The following is a 19,749-nucleotide window of genomic DNA, read 5'->3' on the forward strand; positions in this document are numbered from 1 at the left end:
ATGTACAAATTGCAATCACTCATTAGCAGTTAATGAGTCACTCACTAAGTATCTGAAAAGCAGGTAAATCTCTGGCTAGGTAAATGACAAAGCTTGGCCACCTGAGTTGAGAAAAGCTGGCTGCAGGTCTAAGCCCCATTCTCTGAATTATATTTGCATTATTTAAATTTAACATAATAATGACACATCATACAAACTCTAACATCCTTCTGCCTCTTTCTTTGTATGTATCTCAGATTTATCCTAGAAATTTTGGTGTCTCATTTAGAATATGTTGTCTAGTCCTTACTCCAAACAGGTGTTTGTAACAGTTTAAACAAAACTAAGTTAAAAGATTAGTAGAAGAATACAGAAATGCATATGCACACACACACTCGTACAGATATAGCATACAGAGAAAACAAATAACTATGTATATCATATAAAATTGATATCTTGAATTCATCTGCAACAATATTGTGGTCATTAGGGATACCAGTGATTTCCATTTCTTGACCAAAATCTGTGAAGTTTCGTAGGTCTCTAGAAGAGAAAGCTGATGTTAGATGGTAAAGGAGGTGTTGGTATATGATGCTGTTTCAGTGCTTCAGTCTATGTAGAAATTTGTCTGTGGATGCTGAATACAGCATGTTCTGATGTGGATTTGGATGTGTTTGGTTTTTTGTGGTTTTTTTTTTTTTTTTTTTTTTTTTTTGGTTTTGTTTTGTTTTGTTTTTTTTGTTTTTAAATAATGTCTAGGTGGTAACTGGGTCTGGGCGACAGGAAGCTCAAAAAACAGATGCAGAATATCGGAAGCTCTTTGATCTCTCTCTCCAAGGCCTGCAGCTTCTCTCCCAGTGGAGTGCCCATGTCATGGAAGTGGTATGTAACATGGGAAATAAAACCAGATGAAAGAGAGGTGGCTTGGTGAGGTTAGACAGAATAAAATAGCTTTGCTTTACTGGACTGAAAAGTGCATGTTGTGTTTTCAGAGGATCACAGAATATTCTGAGTTGTAAGGGACCCGACAAGAATCCTGTTCCCTTAGTTTCCTTCTTCCTTCGCTCCTTTTCTCCTTCTGCGTCAAACCTCATTCTTAGAGGATGGCACATGAAGTTCTCAGAGTCAAGGAGTAATGCTGCTGCTCTGAAGATCCAGTAACCCATAGCTCACACAGTACATTCCACTTGTACTATTTAATGGATTGGCTGTCACCTGTGAACCTTCACCAGATGTTTTAATGTCACTCTTGATACAAACGTTTTGTAGACTAAGACTTCATCATTTCCTTTTAAACATTGTTTAAAATTATATTGTTAGAAACATCTGTACTAACATGCAGTCACTGAGGAGGTGACTGAACAGCTCCAGCTGGCTGTGTTTAGACATCACTGCTGAGTAAATTGAAGCATGTATGGTTTTAACACACAGAAGTGGATGGAAGGGCTCCCATTGGCTTTAGACTGGGCTTTTAGTGAAAAGGAAAGTAAATGCAGGAAAAGGAAAATGTGAGAGGAGATGAGGGAGGGGAAATAAAGCACATGCTGAGATGTTTCTCTATATTCTAATAGTTTATTTTAAAAACAGATGCTAGTTAGAAAAGTGACTGTGCTTTTTTCCGACAAGAAGCTGCTTAAGGCAGAAATTGAAGAGGAGTATGCAGGAACCCTTGTTATGCTGGAGACATTGGATAAAAGCTGTATGCCTTAGCTGAACCAAAACATGTTCTAGGAAGTGTTGAAATGTGACTTTCTGTATGAGAGAAGTCAGACTTGCTCCTCTTCTGCCTCAGTTGTCTCAGGGGGCATGAAACAATTTGCACTGTGCGACTCCAGTGCAGTCACAGTGGGTATGGCTGGAGAACCAGTTTTCTCTCTCATTTGTATTTTTAACTTCCTCTTTTAAAAGCCAGTAGATGAGTCATGCTTTTCCCTGTATTATCCTATTCCTATTTAAATCCACAGTGTATTTAAGGGTGAAAGTCTTGTTCTCCTTTTCTCTTCTTAAGAGAGGTTGCTGTCATCTATTCTTTGCCTCTGCAGCTCCTAGACTTGCACCCTTTATTTCTGTCATCATAAATTACTGCATCCAGGGTCTCTTCACAGTGAAAACCTTCCTATTTTATTATATCTCTGAAGGAAGTCTCTCATTCTTATCTCTGTTTCTCTCCTACTCATTCCAGGACAAATTTTCTCCAAGCATCACAGCAGGTTTTTTGGCTATTCTCACTGCTTTTCACTGTCTTTCTAGTTTGTATGGATTCCCATAAATACTTCTCATCTAAGTTCGTGTTCATCTTCCTGTCGTACTGAGAATTTATTCGGATATGGAGTGTCTTAATTATTTACCTGTCTGTACCTTCACTGAGTGTGTGTGAACATAATTACCTCTATCACGTTCAGATAAAAACTTGCAGCCTATGTTTGCTGCGCATCTTAACCCTGTCAGTTTAATGTCCCCAAAGAACTTCGTCTTTGTTTAATCATTTCCCCAGTGTCCTTGTAGCACTCAGGTTGCAGGGTGTGATGCCCCCCCTTTGCCATGAGTAAATTGGTGCTGTTAATCCATTATAGTAGGCAAATTTATATTGCTTTGTAATCTAACATTTATGCTAAGGTGGTGTCAACCAGATCTTACTGTGTGCTGAACTCAAACGTTGAGAAAATTTTGTTTAAATACAACTAGGATTTTTCACTTGATGTACCTTGATGGATATTAGGCCAGCCTGACACTGCTCAGGAACATTTTAAGCTGTGTTTGCAGTGACTGAAAAGGCAGTATCTAAGAGAAGTGCGTGCTGTGCAGACCATATTGTTACAGATAATACAGCTATTTCCACACATTTCACCCTAGTAAACTTAAAAATCAGACCTCTCCCTCAAAAAACAAACAAACAAACAAACAAACAAACCCAAACCAACAACCCAAACCTGGGGTTTTGTGGTTTCAGTTTTCCGGTTGTGTTTTGAAATCTAAATATGAATATTTCATCAAGTAGAAAGCTCCTCTTTTTGTATGTGGGTCTGATGGATTTTTTTTTCGTTACGAATTCATTCTGTGTTTCTCATATTTGAAGCAGAGAAGAAGCTTTTGCCTGTGTTAACATTTGCACAGTAAAACACACCCTTAAGTACAACTTAACCTGTTGAGTTCGAGTTGCATTTCTTGGAAGTAATACAGAATCGCTGGTTTTCAGGAAAAGATTTTAGGAAAAATATTGTTTGGCATTTCCACCAGATAGTAGTTTCAGAATTTACACAATGTTTGAACATAGTACCGAATACTATTCTTCAAATATTCATGAAAACACTGCGGTATTTCTCAAAGCATGTTATTTGTGTCCAGCTGTGTTTTGTGTTTCTCAGGCATTTTTGTTTCTTTTTGTTCCCCCCATCTTTTTTTCTCCCTCATCTGCCTTGTGAACTGCAGTACTCATGGAAGCTGGTTCACCCAACTGACAAATATTCTAATAAAGATTGTCCTGACAATGCAGAAGAGTATGAAAGAGCAACCAGATACAATTATACTAGTGAGGAGAAGTTTGCTTTGGTTGAGGTAAGAGAAATATTTTTCTATAGGGATTTTCCAAAGATTAATTCTATACAAAAGAGAGCATTCTCTATAAGCATTTTGCATAGCCAGTGCAAAAAAGACAGCCTGCCCTGTGCTGACTCTGAAACAGCGTATAGGAAGAGCACAGCAAATCTATCCTTTATCATTTATAACTTGTTAATTCCTCTTTTCTCATTTTTTGTGTTTAAAAATGCACTGTTTTTACAAATACACAAACAAAATGAGAAAAATACATTTGTCTGGGTTTTTTTGGTTTTTTGCAGGTGATTGCCATGATCAAAGGTCTTCAGGTGCTAATGGGACGAATGGAAAGTGTTTTCAATCATGCCATTCGTCATACAATCTATGCAGCTCTTCAGGACTTTGCCCAGGTCACACTTAGGGAGCCATTAAGACAAGCCATTAAAAAGAAGAAAAATGTCATTCAGAGGTAGCATTACTGTTTTCATCTTTTTCTACATTCTTTCCTTCAGACCTTAGTAAATTAGTTGCAGAATTGCACAGATGTTAAATTCTACCTCTCTAAGTCTGTACTCCCAGTCTGTCTGGCATTCGTGGTTAGCTTGGTTGGATACAAGTTGGAAGTTGAAGAAGTCTGAAGTTAAAAATTAATGGCTGCCAGTGTGGCTGCAGCAGGAGTCCAGGCTGTCCTGAGCCTCTTAGGACTACTTTAGGAAGTCTTGTGTTCCCTGTTGTTTATTTTTATTTTAAGAAAATACAAATACAGTAATACTGAAATGAAGATCAGTGTTTGTATTTTGAAGGAAGGTTTCACTGTCCACTTTATGTTTCCAGTGTTTCCTTTCCTTGTGTCTCATGTTTACCCCACTCTCTCTTCTCTCTGCTTCTCTTAGCATTCTGTCTCAATTCTCAGCTTCTGCTGCTTTTGGCTTTTTAGCCTTACACATCTCTTCCAGTGCTCCATCTGCCCACACTGATTGCTGACATTTCCTGACCTTATCTTTTTTTGTCCCTAATTGTTTGCTTTTAATCTTGACTTGTTTATCATTTATTTACTCCCACATTTCATTGCAAAGCTCTTAGAGGTGAAAGTCCTTAGCTAATTAGGCTATTGCTTAATACTCTGACTACCACAAAAATATCATCATAAGCTAAAAATAAATAAATTGCTCCACATTATCAGGTTTACAGGGAGAATCTTTTTGTTGCAAGATTTTAATGAAATAGAAAATATTGCTTTCATACCTGCTCAGATTTGGGATGAGACATTTTCCTGATCATTCAGCATGCCACAGAATATGTCTGACTGTGTTCCTGGCAAGTATCTGAGTTCCAGTTCAGTATTTGGAGCTAAAAGTATGAAGCTGTTTGTATAAATTTCAGCTGAATTCTGGAATCTGAATTTCTTCTGGAAACAGGGATTCTGGTTTTTTTTTTTTTTCCAAGCCACCACTGTCTCTCTTTAATTTACTTAATAATCTACTTTGGTTTGACTGAATATTAATTGAATTCATAGCGAATATATATCCATATTAGTATGAATTTGGTTTGATTGATCCAGCTCTGAGGTCCTCAACACAAGAAAGATGTGGACCTGTTAGAAAGGGTCCAGGGGCCATGAAGGTGATTGGGGGCTGGAACACTTCTGATATGAAGACAGACTGGGAGAGCTGGGGTAGTTTAGCCTGGAAGAAGAGAAGGCTCTGGGAGGCCTTATCAGAGCTTTCCAGTGCTTTAGAGAGACTTATAACAAGAGGGAGAAGGACTTTTTATGCAGGCAGATAATGACAGGACAGGGGGCAGTGGTTTTATTGAAAGAGGAAAGCAGGTTTAGGTTAAGTATTAGGAAGAAATCCTTTATTTGGAGGGTAATGAAGCACTGTAACAGTTTGCCCAGGGAGGTTGTGGATGCCCCATCCCTGGAAGTGTTCAAGGCCAGGTTGAATGGGGCCCTGAGCAGCCTGATGCAGTGAAAGGTGTCCCTGCCCTTGGCAAGGGGAGAGTTGGAACCAGATGGTCTTCAAGGGCTCTAGACTACGTTTTCTGATAAACAGCATGGAGCGGTTATTTTGTGGATGTGAAATTCTTTGTTCTTGGTTGGAATTACCTCCTGAATGCTGTTGCAAAGTTTCTGTGCTCGTGAAAGAATGCTTAAAAAAAGTAAAGTGTTCTATCAGGGCACTTGGATGTGCTGCAGTCTGAAGTGGTGGGAATTGTGTCCAGTGTTTTGCAGGCCATAAGGAAGACAGTGTGTGACTGGGAAGCAGGCCATGAGCCATTCAATGACCCAGCTCTAAGGGGAGAGAAGGACCCCAAAAGTGGTTTTGACATCAAAGTCCCAAGACGTGCAGTTGGACCCTCCAGCACCCAGGTATTTTCCTGTCTGGTGGTTGTGGTATCTGTCAACAATTATTGCATGAGGTGATTCCTTTCTGTCCTGAGCTATTTTAAAATTGCAGGTTTTATTGCGGTCTTTTTTTAATGCTAAAAATCTACTCTGATTTATATTTGGAAAATTATATGCACTTAAACAAGATCCTCTGCCTGGATTGCTGTAATTTTCTACTCTGATACATAATTTTTCCAAGTGTTCAATCTCTTTAATTTGATTTTCTGGGAACAAATATTTTCTCATTGAGCTCCTAATACTTTTTTAAATAATATTTTTGAACTATTTGAATTATTTCTTGACTGACTTCTATCTCTGGTATGGCTGGTGAAATTTTTTTATTAAATCACTCTATTCAGTAGATGTTTAGTAGTTTTAAAATATGCTTAAAATATAAATGAATGTCTGTTAAAATATGGGAAAGTATATGACTTCTGACAAAATTCCTTGCAGTATTCAGTAATGAATGATAAAGCTGGTCCCTAGAATTTAATTTGTCTGCTGCTGTCACTAAAACAGGATATTTCAAATGTGTTCTGTGGTAGCCATCAAAATCCCATACCTAGATGCTCATTCTTGTTACCTCCATATAATTCTCTTTTTTATTTCATTTGTGGATTTGTTTGGAGAGTGTATGGTCTGGTATTCATAGCTCATATGAGAAAATGATGTACTGAGCACTTGGAGTGAACAATTGAAGGCAACTGTGATTTGTGAAGACAGTCTTTTCATACCTAAAATCTGTGGGAAAGAGAGCACATATGGTTAATAATTTTGGGTAATAAAAAGTTGCTTAATTTGTGATAAGATTGATTTAATGAAGATTTTGTTTTGATAATTGCAGAAAAATTGTTTTGATTTCTGATTTCCTGGGGTGAAAGAAAAGGTTAAATATCACCACCAGTTTGCTTCTCCTGTGCTTTAAGGGCTTTGCTTCGCCTTTGCAACAGGCTGTTTAGAGTATGTGGTTCTATCTGCTTTTTCTGCTCTTGGGCTGGCACACTTATCTGTCTGGGTTGACAGGAAGGCAAGAGGTCAAATATATCCATTTTAGATAGGTTTTCCTCAGGTTCATGCAGTTCTAAAATGTCTGTGTATGAATGGGTAATTGGTGCTACCTGGAAATCTTTTCTAAATCATTTGATAAGCTAATGGCTCTCTGAGCATCCTCTGAAATGAGCAGGAACTTTCCCTTCGCTTGAAGGAGCCCCAGATTGCAGTGATTATTCTGAACAACCTTTCTGTATGATCTCCTCTGCATGCTTACTGTGCTGCTTTTCACTTTTAACAAACTAACACGTTTTCTCTGCTTCTCTTTCCCGTTCCTTATTTACCCATGTGTTTTTATTAACGGATTCTCTTCCCCTGCCTGCCCCTGTCTGTTGGTTTTTAGCTCTTCATGGTTCGCACTATGACAGAGTCCTTAAACTCTGCTGAGCTGTTGAAGCAGCTCAAGTCTCTGGGATTGGAAAAGCTATTGCATGTGACACACAAGTTTCTGAGGCAGTCCTACATCTATCCGCCTCTTTTAAACTTTGGTGGTAAGACATTACTTATTACTTTTACTTTTTGTGGTGATGTGAACTGTTCCACTGCAAACGGTCTGCTGCTGAGTGTCAGTGGAGGTCCCCTTGGCACGGGTAGGCATTTGTGCTGATGTGTAGGCTAGTGTTGCATCTGTTCCTCTTGCCTCAAAGGCCTTTATCCACACAGTGCCAGTTTTCAGTTTGAAGTGGAGCAGTCGCTTACTGATAGTAATTCTCAGTGTTGCTCAACTAATGTACCATGTGTATTTTCCTTTTTTCCCCTCCCCTTTCCACCATAATTGTTTCCTTTAATGATACAGCTTTACATGGTGAGAACTATGTTAGAGTCCCTCATTGCTGACAAAAGTGGTTCCAAGAAAACCTTGAGAAGTAGCCTTGAGGGGCCCACCATATTGGACATAGAAAAATTCCATCGCGAGTCTTTCTTCTACACTCATTTGATAAATTTCAGTGGTAAGATATGTAGATGATCAGTGTCCAGCTTAGCATGTCCTAACACCTCTAACACGACCTGGAAAATGTTTCCGATTGCCTAAGTCAACTTAATCTTTGGTTTATTTATCAAAAGCCTTGGTCTGTCCAAACTTTTTCTGAGATGGTACTTAGTAGTATTGTGGTGGGATTTTTATTTTGACTTGTTATACGTTTGTTTCCAATGCGTCAAATTTCATATTGTTATGACTCCCTTTTCTATTTTCTTCATGTATGTACTTATATAAACAATAAGCCTATACACATTGAAATTCTTTAAAGGAAGTAGTTTTTGTGTTTTGGAAGATTTTTTTGTTTTGTTTTGTTTTGTTTTAAGTACAGAGGAAACAAATTCTCTGTTGTGGTAAATTCGATGTCATTTCACTACTCTTACTATTCAGTTAATTGTAATCGGAAACATGCTGTCCTAAAGAATTCACCTACTGACATTGAGTGTACCTAGTCCTTGTCATCACCATGCTGTGTTGTCTTTCGTTTTTGTTTTGCTGCTCGTCTCCTTTGCCCTTGGAGAAGCAGGAGCCTGTTAATATCATAGTGCTGCTGGGGAACAGCGCCGCAAAAGGTCTTCAGAAGGTCTTAGTGTAAAAAGTTCCTTCCTGTTTAGTTCACAAGCCTTTGGGAAAAGAAGGATTGTACCAAGTGTTTTCTGGAGAGGTGGGAAGCACACCTCTGGGCCCTTGACAGCATCCTTAAATTGTTATTTTAATTCCTACTTCATATGTCTGTCTGTCATTTCCCGCCCATCTAATCAACAGGAATATGTGGAGCAATTCAGTCCTCCATAGGAAGGGATGGTACTGGTAGTTCCAGTGCAATTTTGCCTCCTTCACTTGCTGCTTCCCAAATTCAGTGCATGGATTTCTCAGCCCCCAACTGAGAAATTAAACTAGAAATCTCTTTTTACTGGTATGCACAGTTTTTATATTTAACTGATAGTCTTGTCCACTTCCACTCTTTTTTTTTTTTTTTCTATAAGAAGGCACCACTTTGGGGGCCAGTGAGGAGTTCAAAACTCTCACAAAAAGTCATGGGCTTAACATTTTGAATTTGCTTTAGACTATTTGGCCTATGTACAGCTCTAGTGACTCGCACCTGCTTTTTTTGTTTTGCATTGCATCATCAGAATCACAGTTGTATTGTACCTGATGTATTTCTATAAGAAGTGTAATTCTCCCTTGTTTATTCTGAAAGAAACCCTGCAGCAATGCTGTGATCTGTCCCAGCTGTGGTTCAGGGAATTCTTCCTAGAGCTGACCATGGGCAGAAGAATCCAGTTTCCCATTGAGATGTCCATGCCTTGGATTTTGACGGATCATATTTTGGAGACAAAAGAGGCATCAATGATGGAGTAAGATCCACTTGTGCTTTTCCACTGAATGATTTTTCTTAATGATTGCCATTCCGTATGATAATGTTGCTGATTTAATTGGTTTTAACAAATAGTCATTGAAAATGTATTTCTTGAACCAACAAATATTTTCTTAAAGAAAAAATTGTGATCCTTTTTATATGAACTAAAGAAGAAAAAGATCCTGTTTTCATGAACCATTTGTGGATTACAATATTCACTGGCTTACATCACCTTGACTGCACCATCCTAAAGAATCATGACTTTTATACGGGTGTAACTCTCATGTTTTGTCCTTTTTCTTGCAGGTACGTTCTGTATTCTTTGGACCTTTATAACGACAGTGCTCATTATGCACTTACCAAATTTAAGAAGCAGTTCCTCTATGATGAAATTGAGGCAGAGGTAAAGTAACCTTACCTGCTGGACAAAAATAATCTGTACCTGAATGTGAAAATCATGCTAAAAGGCGAGGCCCTTGTAAGAGATTTAGAACTGCTGGAGATACCAGAAAAACTGAGAAGACTGACCAGAAGATGAGTAGCTGGTTGGGTGATAATATGTTGTGAGGAAACCTGTTGACCTGTGCAAAAATGCCTCACATTAATGCTGAAAATTGTAGACTTGTGCAAATATCCTTCATAATAATAATAACAGCAACAACAATAATAACAACAACAATAATAATATTGAAAATTGAATAATAATAATAATAATGCTGAAAATTGAATGATATCTTCTCTTGTACTGGGAAATTTGGATCTATTAACTTTCTTGACTATGTTTGATAAACAGTGGGAGGTCTTAGTTAAGCTCTTTTTTAATTTTAAGTATCTCTAAACATATGATACTTTTCTCCCCAAGGTAAACCTGTGTTTTGACCAATTTGTGTACAAGCTGGCCGACCAAATATTTGCATACTACAAGGCAATGGCTGGCAGGTAGCTATTCCTTCCACCATGAGAGCTTTCCTTCACACTTTTCTGCTCTGCTGTTTAGTATACCTTAAGCATTTTATTCCTTTCTTCATAGTCTGCTTCTGGACAAACGGCTGCGTTCAGAGTGCAAGAACCAGGGAGCAACCATTCAGCTGCTGCAGTCCAACCGCTACGAGACACTGCTGAAACAGAGACACGTTCAAGTGAGTTAACTCCTACCATGTTGTATTTGAGTTGCTTGGCAACTTTCCAGTGGTGTTGATTTGTGTAGGTAGACAAAACTCATTTTGTACTTCATGTTCTGTCATCTCAGTAGCATAACTGAACATTTGAGATCTGCTTTTTTGTCACATGAAAGTGTAAATTAGGAGAAAGACCTTAAAAGATCCCATCTTAATACAAATGTCTGCTGCAGTTAAGAAAACATGAGCCAAATAGGAATGCCATGGGTGGTAGTGTTGTCTTCCTGGTAATGTCTTTCACCAGTGTTCAGTATGTTGTTGGCACGTCATGGAAGCATAAAATGCTGATATAAGTACTTAAATGTAGATGCAATGTGTGCTTTTACTTCTTTCTGTGAGAACTGGGATGCAAATTGTACTACCGCATTTGCTCATGAATTTATAAATTTTGTCCATCTGCTTTGTTTCAGTGTGTTTGGGATGCAAGTTCACAGAGTGAGAGTCTGTTAATCTGTGGAATCTCATAGTCCTTGTACAGTTTGTCTTGTAACCTGACTGTCAGTTCAAAACCTCACAGCACGTTTCCCTTTAGCTCCTTGGTAGGTCCATAGACCTGAACCGACTGATCACTCAGCGCATTTCAGCAGCCATGTACAGGTCCATGGAGCTGGCCATCGGCCGGTTTGAAAGCGAGGATTTGACTTCCATTGTGGTGAGTGTTGTGTTGCCGTTTTGCCACATCACTGACACAGCAGTTGAGGTGAAGCAACCTCAGACCTACGGCAGCTGAGGGCCTTGGAAGTAAAACGTAGAGGAGGCATGTACTCGGAGCTGTGAGAAAACAAGGAAAGCAATCACTTTGTGATTTAAATTTTTGTAAGCACTCACTTCTGCCCATGCTTATAGATAAATTGCAGATCAAAACCAGCAGCCTTGTGCTCGGTAGAATCAAAATTCATTTATTTACTTAGGCAGCTTGGTTTTGTAGCATGACAAAAATAATTTTTTTGTGGAGGAATGAGATCTGACTCGTGCCTATGGAAGAAGAGCATCTGTGCAATATTGAGGTGTCCTTTTGAGTTAGTTTCCTGATTAAAATGCTAAAAACCAAATTTTATTTCAAGACAGCATGAATTTGACAAGTAAACATGCAGTCAGCAAGAAAAATATCAGGCACATTCAGTTCTGGTAGAATGAAAAATAAATTAAAAGTTGTGCAAAAGAGTTTATTGTTGTTCTTTCTGTAATAAGATTTTTACCAGTGACATTTTGTCATGCAGTTAATTATCTTGGTTTAATTTAGTTCTTTACTGGAGAGAAATCAGATATTGAGGCCATAGAGCCTCTTGACTTCTGAATTATTGAAATGTAGTTTTTCTTTGTTACATGCAGTACACTCTTAGTGGCTGAGTGAATAGAAACCGTCCATAATGATGTGTTCCTTTATATCACAGGTTCTTTTTTTTTTTTTTTTGTAGTTTGGTTTGGGGTTTTTTTTGATTTTTTTTTTGTTTTATGCAAATATTTTCTGTTGAAAACTGGTTGGTTTCCTCAGCAAGAAACTGATCCTAATAGATTAAGTAATCTGTAATTTCTGCTGTTTTTCAAGCTAAATAAATTAAATAAGGTATTTACAAGACTGAGCTATTTTATCCCCCTCAAACTCGACTTAATTCTGTAATAATAATCATAGTGGGGTTTTTTTTTCCTTGAACCAACTTGCTCTCAGGTTTAAAACTTCTTTGAAATATGGAGCTCTTAAATCACAGAGGAGTCTATGGGAAGATAGTAGTAGTTTGATACAGAGCTAGAAAATGCCACTCAATATTTCTTCAGTAGGCCATTGCACAATAATCTTTAAAGGCAGTGCTTGGATTTTCTGGAAGTAAAGGTTGTGTTCTTTGTGTTTGGTGTTTTCAGTGTCTGATGTCAGATAAGGGAGTTATTTTATTTTATTTTAAACAAATTGCCAGAACAGTTACTAAGAATTTCTTGTCAAGAGGAGAAACATTATGAAGTGCAGTACTCATATGTAATCATGTAGCCTGCAGCTACTAATTTTGTGGATACCTTCACAACATTTGTAAATGTCTGATCTGGTCTTTTATTGCATCTCTGTACGTCCTTCACTGGAGTAGACCATGAGAAGGATTTGTGGTAAATGTGATGTTATTCCTAACATTACCAGTACAATAGTTAGTTCACCAGTTACTCTACTGAGCAGAAATGACTTTGTGATTGCTTGTAAAGTAGGAAATGCAGAAAGGTGCTTTTGGCCTATGTCTGACTCCATTTAAATGTTGGAGTTTTAAGTTTTGCTCAGTGGAGGAAGTGTTGGTACAGATTTGTGTTTGAGACCCATCTGCATCTGAATGCCCTTAAAGCCTCAGGTTTAAGAAGCAATCTCAAGAGCACTGATTCTTTCCAGCCCTTATTGTTTAAGTAAGAGACTGGGAGAGAGTCAATTGTTCATTTTGATTTCTTTCTAGTCTTCTCTTTGCTCAAGGTTATTTATGTAGTACTTTGTTCGGTTTCTCCAGTTTATTAAATGCATCATTCTCTTTATTTCTCCTTGTTTTTTGTAGGAGCTGGATGGCTTGATAGAGGTAAACAAAATGACTCACAAGCTTCTGAGCAGATATATGACCTTGGACAGCTTTGATGCCATGTTCAGAGAAGCCAACCATAATGTTTCTGCCCCTTACGGCAGAATCACTCTTCATGTCTTTTGGGAACTCAATTATGATTTCCTTCCAAACTACTGCTACAATGGATCTACTAACAGGTTAGCAAGGCAACTTTTTTATTTGCAGCTTTTTATTTATTCTACTATCTGCAACTTCCTTCCTAGCAAGTGCTGACAAGTTCATCTCCATTCATTTAGTGTTTTCCCCTTCTAAGGCTTTACTTGAAATGAAGCAGCATGAGTCATTCTACCAAGTACTGTTAAATGTATGAAAGCCTGTTATTTGTCTACAATAGAAGGCAAATGGAACCACAGCATCCAAATTCTGACATTTTGATGACGTAGTTACGTTATGCTGAAAAACAGAGTGTGTCAAAACACTGCTAAATGTGTATCAGGAAGGTATTTTGAAACAGGATCTTCAAGTGTGAGATGACAGAAATACAATTATATTCTTGATTCTGTGCTAATGTGAAGGGAAAGATGGTTTCCTGGAGAAAGGAAGAGTTCAGTATTCACTGCAAACTGCAATTGCAGCCTTTAAAGAGAGTGAGTAATGGAAATAGAAAGAGGAAGGTAGGATCTAAGGTTTGAATGAGGGGGAAGCACAGTGTTCAAGATTTTGCATATCTGTGCTTCCAGCTCGTGTGCTGTTTTTAGGATTTGTGTTACTTTTAGTCTTTACTCAGGTTTTGGTTAAAGCCCCATGAAGTGACAGTAAAGTGATAATGAATATTGAGCTGTAGGAAGAGGAGGAAGCCTGTTCTCATCTTTCACTCTCTCCTTGGAGAGCTTTCCTTGTCTGACATTATTCTGTGATGGTTATGTTGTGTTTTAGATCCAAGATTCTGTCTGCAAAGGAAAAAAATAAAAGTGGTTTTTTTTGTGGTTAGGTTTTACCCTAGAAACTTCTGTTACAGGAATCTGTTTGCACAGGAAAGTCAAATATATTTCTGAGGGAGCTACTCTGTGGTTAATGTATCTGGAGGTCAATATTGGAATATTCAGTGTGCTGTATTAAAAATCATATAAAAATCTTGATGAAATGCTGCTCTTCCACTCATCAGCTTTATTGAAAGACATTCAGTAGCTCCTGTACAGTTTAGTCTGTGTTCATCCTGGCTACAAGGGCTCACGTACTGCAGACCACAGCACTTGGGAAGTGAGTGTGAGGTGCCCAAGGACATTAGCAGGATCCTGTAGCACTGTTGCTTGTCTGTTTTTAAAATCTGTACACAAGAATTGAGTTAGGCTCAGCTTGTTGGGTAATTAATTCAGGATAATTAATTTAAGAGATGTTAAAGGGAGCCAGATCTTAGGCAGTATGTGTACCATGTGGCTGATTTCATCACGGAAGTGCTTTAGTTGCAATCAAGAGCAGCAGTGGGGAGAGAATTAATGTATGTGTTGCACATGCTATACAGTGCCCTTTGATATTTTTGGTGAGAGAACAGGAAGTTTTTAGCCTTTTTATAGTCCTTAAGCATGTTCATTGCTGCCTTGCTGTTAGCATGAATGTTAAATTTATGTGCTCTCTCTGCATGCAAGTGTACAGGTTATTGAGAGCAAACACAGGAATACACAGTGAAGAGCTGTGTGAAAGCTGCTGGTTTCATGCCTGACTGTTGATAGGTAATATCTTGCATGAAGGTTATGTGTCAACAAGGGAAGAAAAGTAGCAATTAAAGGCTGGAAGAAAGACAAATAATCATGATGAAAAGGAGAGAGGTTACTTGGTGATGTGAGGGGCTGGAGGCAGAGTTCCCAGAAAATGTGTCGTACCTATGGCTTGCTTTCTTTTATTTTGACAGCTTGGTATAAGGGTTCTTCTTTTAAAAATAGCGTTTTGGTCAGATTAACTCATTTCCAGTACCTGTTGAAGGTCTTTTCCCAAGAATGTTTCAATGTGATAATTTCATATATCTGTAAAAGAGTTCAACTATTTAGAAACCCTGCAGGTTTAGTTCAAAAGCTCTTCATGCAGATGTGCTGAAACACATTGCATGTTTAATTATTTGGGACTTAGGAATTTTTTTTATATCTGATAATGTACTGAGATTAAACAGTGAGGCTGCTATTAAAAGATTTAGCAATTTAATAATTGGAGTTGCCATTTATCTGAAATTTAGTCTCATTAATGCTGGCCAGCTGCACAGACTCAGGGACAACAGTTTGCAGAGAAGGAATGGGGAGATGAGTGAGGGGACCATTGCAGGGAAATCCAAGGGTATTTTTAGTCTACCTGTTGATCATCATGAAAGAAAGAAAACAAACCTTTGGATAGTGCACAAGCATAATGAATTGCAGGTAAGGTCAAAGTTGTCTCTACTCCAGTGTCCTGATACTGTCAGCAGCCATAAAGTGGCTGAATATGAAAACAAGGGAGGCTTTAGGTGATATTTCTCCCAGGAAATATGCCACCCTCTAGCAATGATTGGATGTTTCTATAAAACAAAAATGGTGAGATGTTAGTCCATTTGTGGCCCTTTACAGGGGTATTTATTTTTCCCCAGTTTTGTCCTGTCCCTTTTATGGAGGCTTTGGCATTCATTATGTGCGCCTAGTGAGGAGTCTGCAGTGAAGCTTGTGCTGCATCTCTTTTAGATGCTCTCAAGCTATTGTCCACCAGTTCTTTTACTGAAAGTGTCTATAAACAGGTGTTTCCCACTTGTCTTTTCTGTGCTGCCTGGGCTAGTTTTTCAAGAGCCCTCTCATGTTGGCCCTCAGTTGCCTGCATGTCTTTTCAAGCCAAGTCTTTCTGTGCCAGGAATATTGGTCATGCTTAGGCCTGCATGTGAACTTTTTCTTTGTGAAGTTAGGTTATCTAGATTCAAGTGACTCAAATATAACTTCCATATTTTTGTTCTTTGTTCCTTTTCCACTGTCTGTAGTGTCCCTTTTTCTGCCTCATTTTCTTTACTGTTTCCGAACAAGTCTTTTCCTTCTTTGACAGCTTGTTTTGTATTAAGGACTAACAGAGGAGCAAGTGCAAGACAGCCTTATATTTATTTGAACTGAAGATTTTCTGTGCTTTCTTGACACAAATGATACTAGCTTTTGGAGACTGTAGTCAAACTAGTAGCTCCATCTCCTTTAACACATTACCCAAATCTGTGTTCTCTAGTATGAATGCATGTGTATAGCACTCTTCCAAATGCAGTATGACATATTTCTTCCAAGGATACAGATTTGTCACAGAAGGAACAAAAAGACCAGCTTTTTATTTTTCACTCTTCCTGACTGCCTCTCCCGCTTCCTTTCTTGGGCTTGCTCTCTCTCATACTGCTTTTGAGACTGGTTTTCACAAGAGAACAGCTGTGTCTTCTGGTGTTGCATATACTCTGACAGTCACTATTCAGAAAAATTTTCAGCCCTTGCAGATAGTGCTAGAACAAAGCTGAAAAATAGCAGTGAACACCATCTAGTTTCTGCTACAAAGAGCCAAATGGTGCACGATTATAGACTCGTGCAAAGTAGGGGTGACTGTAAGTCAACCACCTTTCCCCTCCTAACAAAACAAGCAACCAACCAACCAAAGTCTTTCAGCCAAAAGGAGAAGTGACAGCAATGCATTGACAGATCTGTTACTCTCTCGTGTACTATTTTCCTTGCTGTTTCTTCTGTTCTCTCCATCTTGGCATCTGTGTTTATGAAGGGTGAGTCAGACCTAATGTTCACTGAGAGGGAGAGGAGGTGTAGGGCTACCGTTAGTTCTGCTAGACAGGACAAACTAATTTGAAAATGCTGAAAGCAAAAAGTGTTCATACCAATCAGACAAGGAGGTGCAGAGGAATGCTTTTTGTAGGAGCAGGGAGAGAAGACTCTCATATCTTATTACCTCTAAGATGAAGCTCAGAAAGTTTATGAATGAGGTCTGTCTGACTTGTTGCCTGTGAGGCAGCAGGCTCATTGACCAAAGCAGTCTCTTTCAGTTATCTGCTTAAATAGATTATAGTAATTAAAATCACAGAATCATTTACATTGGTTTGTGAAGTGCTCACTATGAACTCCTTCCTGGTAGGTATTACAGAAAAACTAATATTAAATTATTTGATCCCTAAAATACTTTGGGGGCTCATGTTGTCCTCCAGCAATTCACTTGCAAAGCTTTGGTAAGCCAGAAGGCTTTTCATCTGCTTAATCTTCTTTGACTGCTTACAACCTGTTCTGATTAAAATGGATAAATTGCTGTGAGATCATCAGCACTGATTAAAAATGAAACTGATTATCTTGGAGTATTCTGAAACCTGTATCCAATCAGTATCCAGGGGAAAGTAAAAGTTTGCTTAGCTTTAGCTTTGATATTCAAAGAGCTTCAGTCCTTCAAAGGAGATGTTCCTCTTTCTTGGAGGAGAAGCAGGAGGAAGCCAACCAGCAGAATGGCAGAAAGAAAGCACACACACACACACACACACACACACACACACGGACATTGAAAAAGTTTGAAGAACAGTAGATGATGCCAAACTGTAAGGTTTTCATATAGCCCTAAGTTTTTAGGGAAGAAATTTCTAATACTTACCTGAATAATATGTTGGCATTAGTCACATACCTTCTAGGATGATGCACTCTTTAGGCTGCTGAAGCCTCAATCTTAGACATTGCCTCTCCATAAATTAACAAGTGACTGTTATCTTTTGCCCCTATTTCCTTACTCTTTTTCTTCCTCTCTTGGCTTCTTTCACCCAAGAAAGTATAGGCAAGTGTGTTTGCTTCAAGTCTTTAAGAAAACTTTAAGACTGTTTCACTGCTACTCTGAAGCATGAGAGATGGAGAAGCCCCCAAGAATGCAGAGGAACACTGGGAAACACACAAGAGTTACTTGAGCATTTACTTGCACTGACTGGTTTGCTCTCAGACACTAATTACATTGTAATTGAGATATATACACACAACAAGTTTTTGAAAAGTCTAAGAATTACAGTTGCACTTTCCAGAGTTATAGGATGCATTCACTTATATGTTGAAACACTCCTTTCCTTGTGAGCATTTTAATTTAGTGGTAACATATCTGCTCTTGCCAAATACGTCTGCACACTGAAACCCAGTCTTATCTCAAATGACGTGGAATCTCTTACGATTTCATTTTAGATATTCTCTTAGGGCTTGAAAATTGATGTCAGTTTAGAAAGGAATGGGATTTGGAGAGCAGAAAGGGGGAATGGAGTAATCTCTGGCACTGTCGTATGTTGCAGATTACTTTGAATTCCATCAAATGTTTACATTATCTCTGGTAAACTCATTAATGAAGTATCTGCAGAATACATGTTCAAGTAATCTGTCTCAAAGGAAGGTTTTCAGTTTCTATGTAAGTGAGAGAGAAGGGGAGAAACTGAGGAAATACAAATGTAAGGAGAGCTAAATAATATATATAGTATCAAAAATAATGCATATAATGTATTTTTCCTCAAAAGCTCTAAATGAAAACTCTTTCTGGACTACAGCAAATACAAGTATTTTTGGGAAGAGTGGCTAAACTAAGTATGAGCAAGTAGCTGTACCTATTTTTGAGAAGGTTAAAAATGCAGAAAATGTTGTCCTGAAGTTATAGATTCTCACAAGAATGATTCAGAAATAAAACACCGCAGAAGTAATTGTAAGCAATATAGTGCAATTTATATTGGTCTGGTGAAACAATTTTTGATTAGCATGGCTGTTTTTGTTTTTAACTAGAAGATGGATATATTAAAAATAGAATGTCTGTTATTTCTAGGAAGAATGAATAATAAATAATTAATTTTGTGTGCTAATGAAATATAAATACTTTAAACAAAAAAAAGATCAAGATGTAATTGTATTGTATGATTATAATGTATGGCAAGTTTTCTTTCCTGAAACATTTTCCTAGATACATTTGTTTTGCTCAGGTATCACTCAGACCATCCTGATACTATGCAACAAATATATACGTCAGTATCTATTATTGATGTAGACTTCTTAAATAGCTATTTTCTCTATTTGTTGTGCATATATAGCTTTGCACCATTTATCAAGAAATACTTTTTAATGAAGGTAAAAAATAAATTAGCCATCCAGCATGTAAACACACATCCCCCAATAATTTTCCTCTGTTTAGTGAAGTTAAGCAGAATCAGAATTGTAGTAGATATTGATGAACTTCTTCCTGCACTAAAACTATGGTGCTGCCAAATGTGCATTACACAGTTAATAGGGAACATCAAGGGGGAAGATTTGTGCTGCTTGTTCACAAGAGGACTGGGAATGGTCCTTCAGACTCTGGTGCCCTCAGTTGTGAGTGGGATGGCTGATCCTGTCTTTGGCAGTGCTCCCTATATTTGTAGTTCTCTTGCCATCCTCTTAACAGTATACAAAGGTAAAGCTGAGCATGATTTGTATTGGTTATAGAAAGGTAGAGCTAAGCATTATTTGTATTGGTATATGCTCACACTGAGGTATGATCAAACTTTTGAAACACTGATTTTGCTGCGAGGATTTTACCCTCTTCATGACCTTTTTTTAAAGGTAACAATCTAACATATTTCTCCTGATGTGAATTTTGGGGGAAAAAGCCCTGAAACATTGAACAGAAATGTCATGTTCTTCTTTGAAGGTGTACCTCTTTCTCAAGGACTGAATTTTGCAAGCACAAGGAGTTTCCTCACGCCCTGTGAGAGGCTATTGCTACTTTGTTAG

General features: G+C 38.1%; 1 protein-coding gene across 3 annotated transcripts in view; it reads left to right on the plus strand.

The window, feature by feature from the left end:
* The window catches only part of CYFIP1 (cytoplasmic FMR1 interacting protein 1), a 77,263-nt gene that overhangs the window by 27,785 nt on the left and 29,729 nt on the right, over positions 1–19,749 (plus strand). The window contains exons 12-22 of one of the 3 annotated variants that reach the window (XM_066176507.1): positions 739–861; positions 3,409–3,534; positions 3,816–3,982; positions 5,737–5,884; positions 7,296–7,443; positions 9,133–9,289; positions 9,598–9,694; positions 10,154–10,230; positions 10,322–10,430; positions 11,002–11,121; positions 12,995–13,194. In XM_066176507.1, coding sequence (XP_066032604.1) covers positions 739–861; positions 3,409–3,534; positions 3,816–3,982; positions 5,737–5,884; positions 7,296–7,443; positions 9,133–9,289; positions 9,598–9,694; positions 10,154–10,230; positions 10,322–10,430; positions 11,002–11,121; positions 12,995–13,194 — 1,472 coding nt within the window. Of the gene's footprint in view, positions 1–738; positions 862–3,408; positions 3,535–3,815; positions 3,983–5,736; positions 5,885–7,295; positions 7,444–7,748; positions 7,903–9,132; positions 9,290–9,597; positions 9,695–10,153; positions 10,231–10,321; positions 10,431–11,001; positions 11,122–12,994; positions 13,195–19,749 lie in introns of those variants that run through there. The other 2 variants (XM_066176506.1, XM_066176508.1) reach the window with 2 other exon arrangements.

This window comes from Chamaea fasciata, unplaced genomic scaffold (genome assembly GCF_029207755.1).
Source record: "Chamaea fasciata isolate MVZ Bird 193981 ecotype frontalis unplaced genomic scaffold, bChaFas1.0.hap1 SCAF_2, whole genome shotgun sequence".
Classification (NCBI taxonomy): domain Eukaryota; kingdom Metazoa; phylum Chordata; class Aves; order Passeriformes; family Sylviidae; genus Chamaea; species Chamaea fasciata.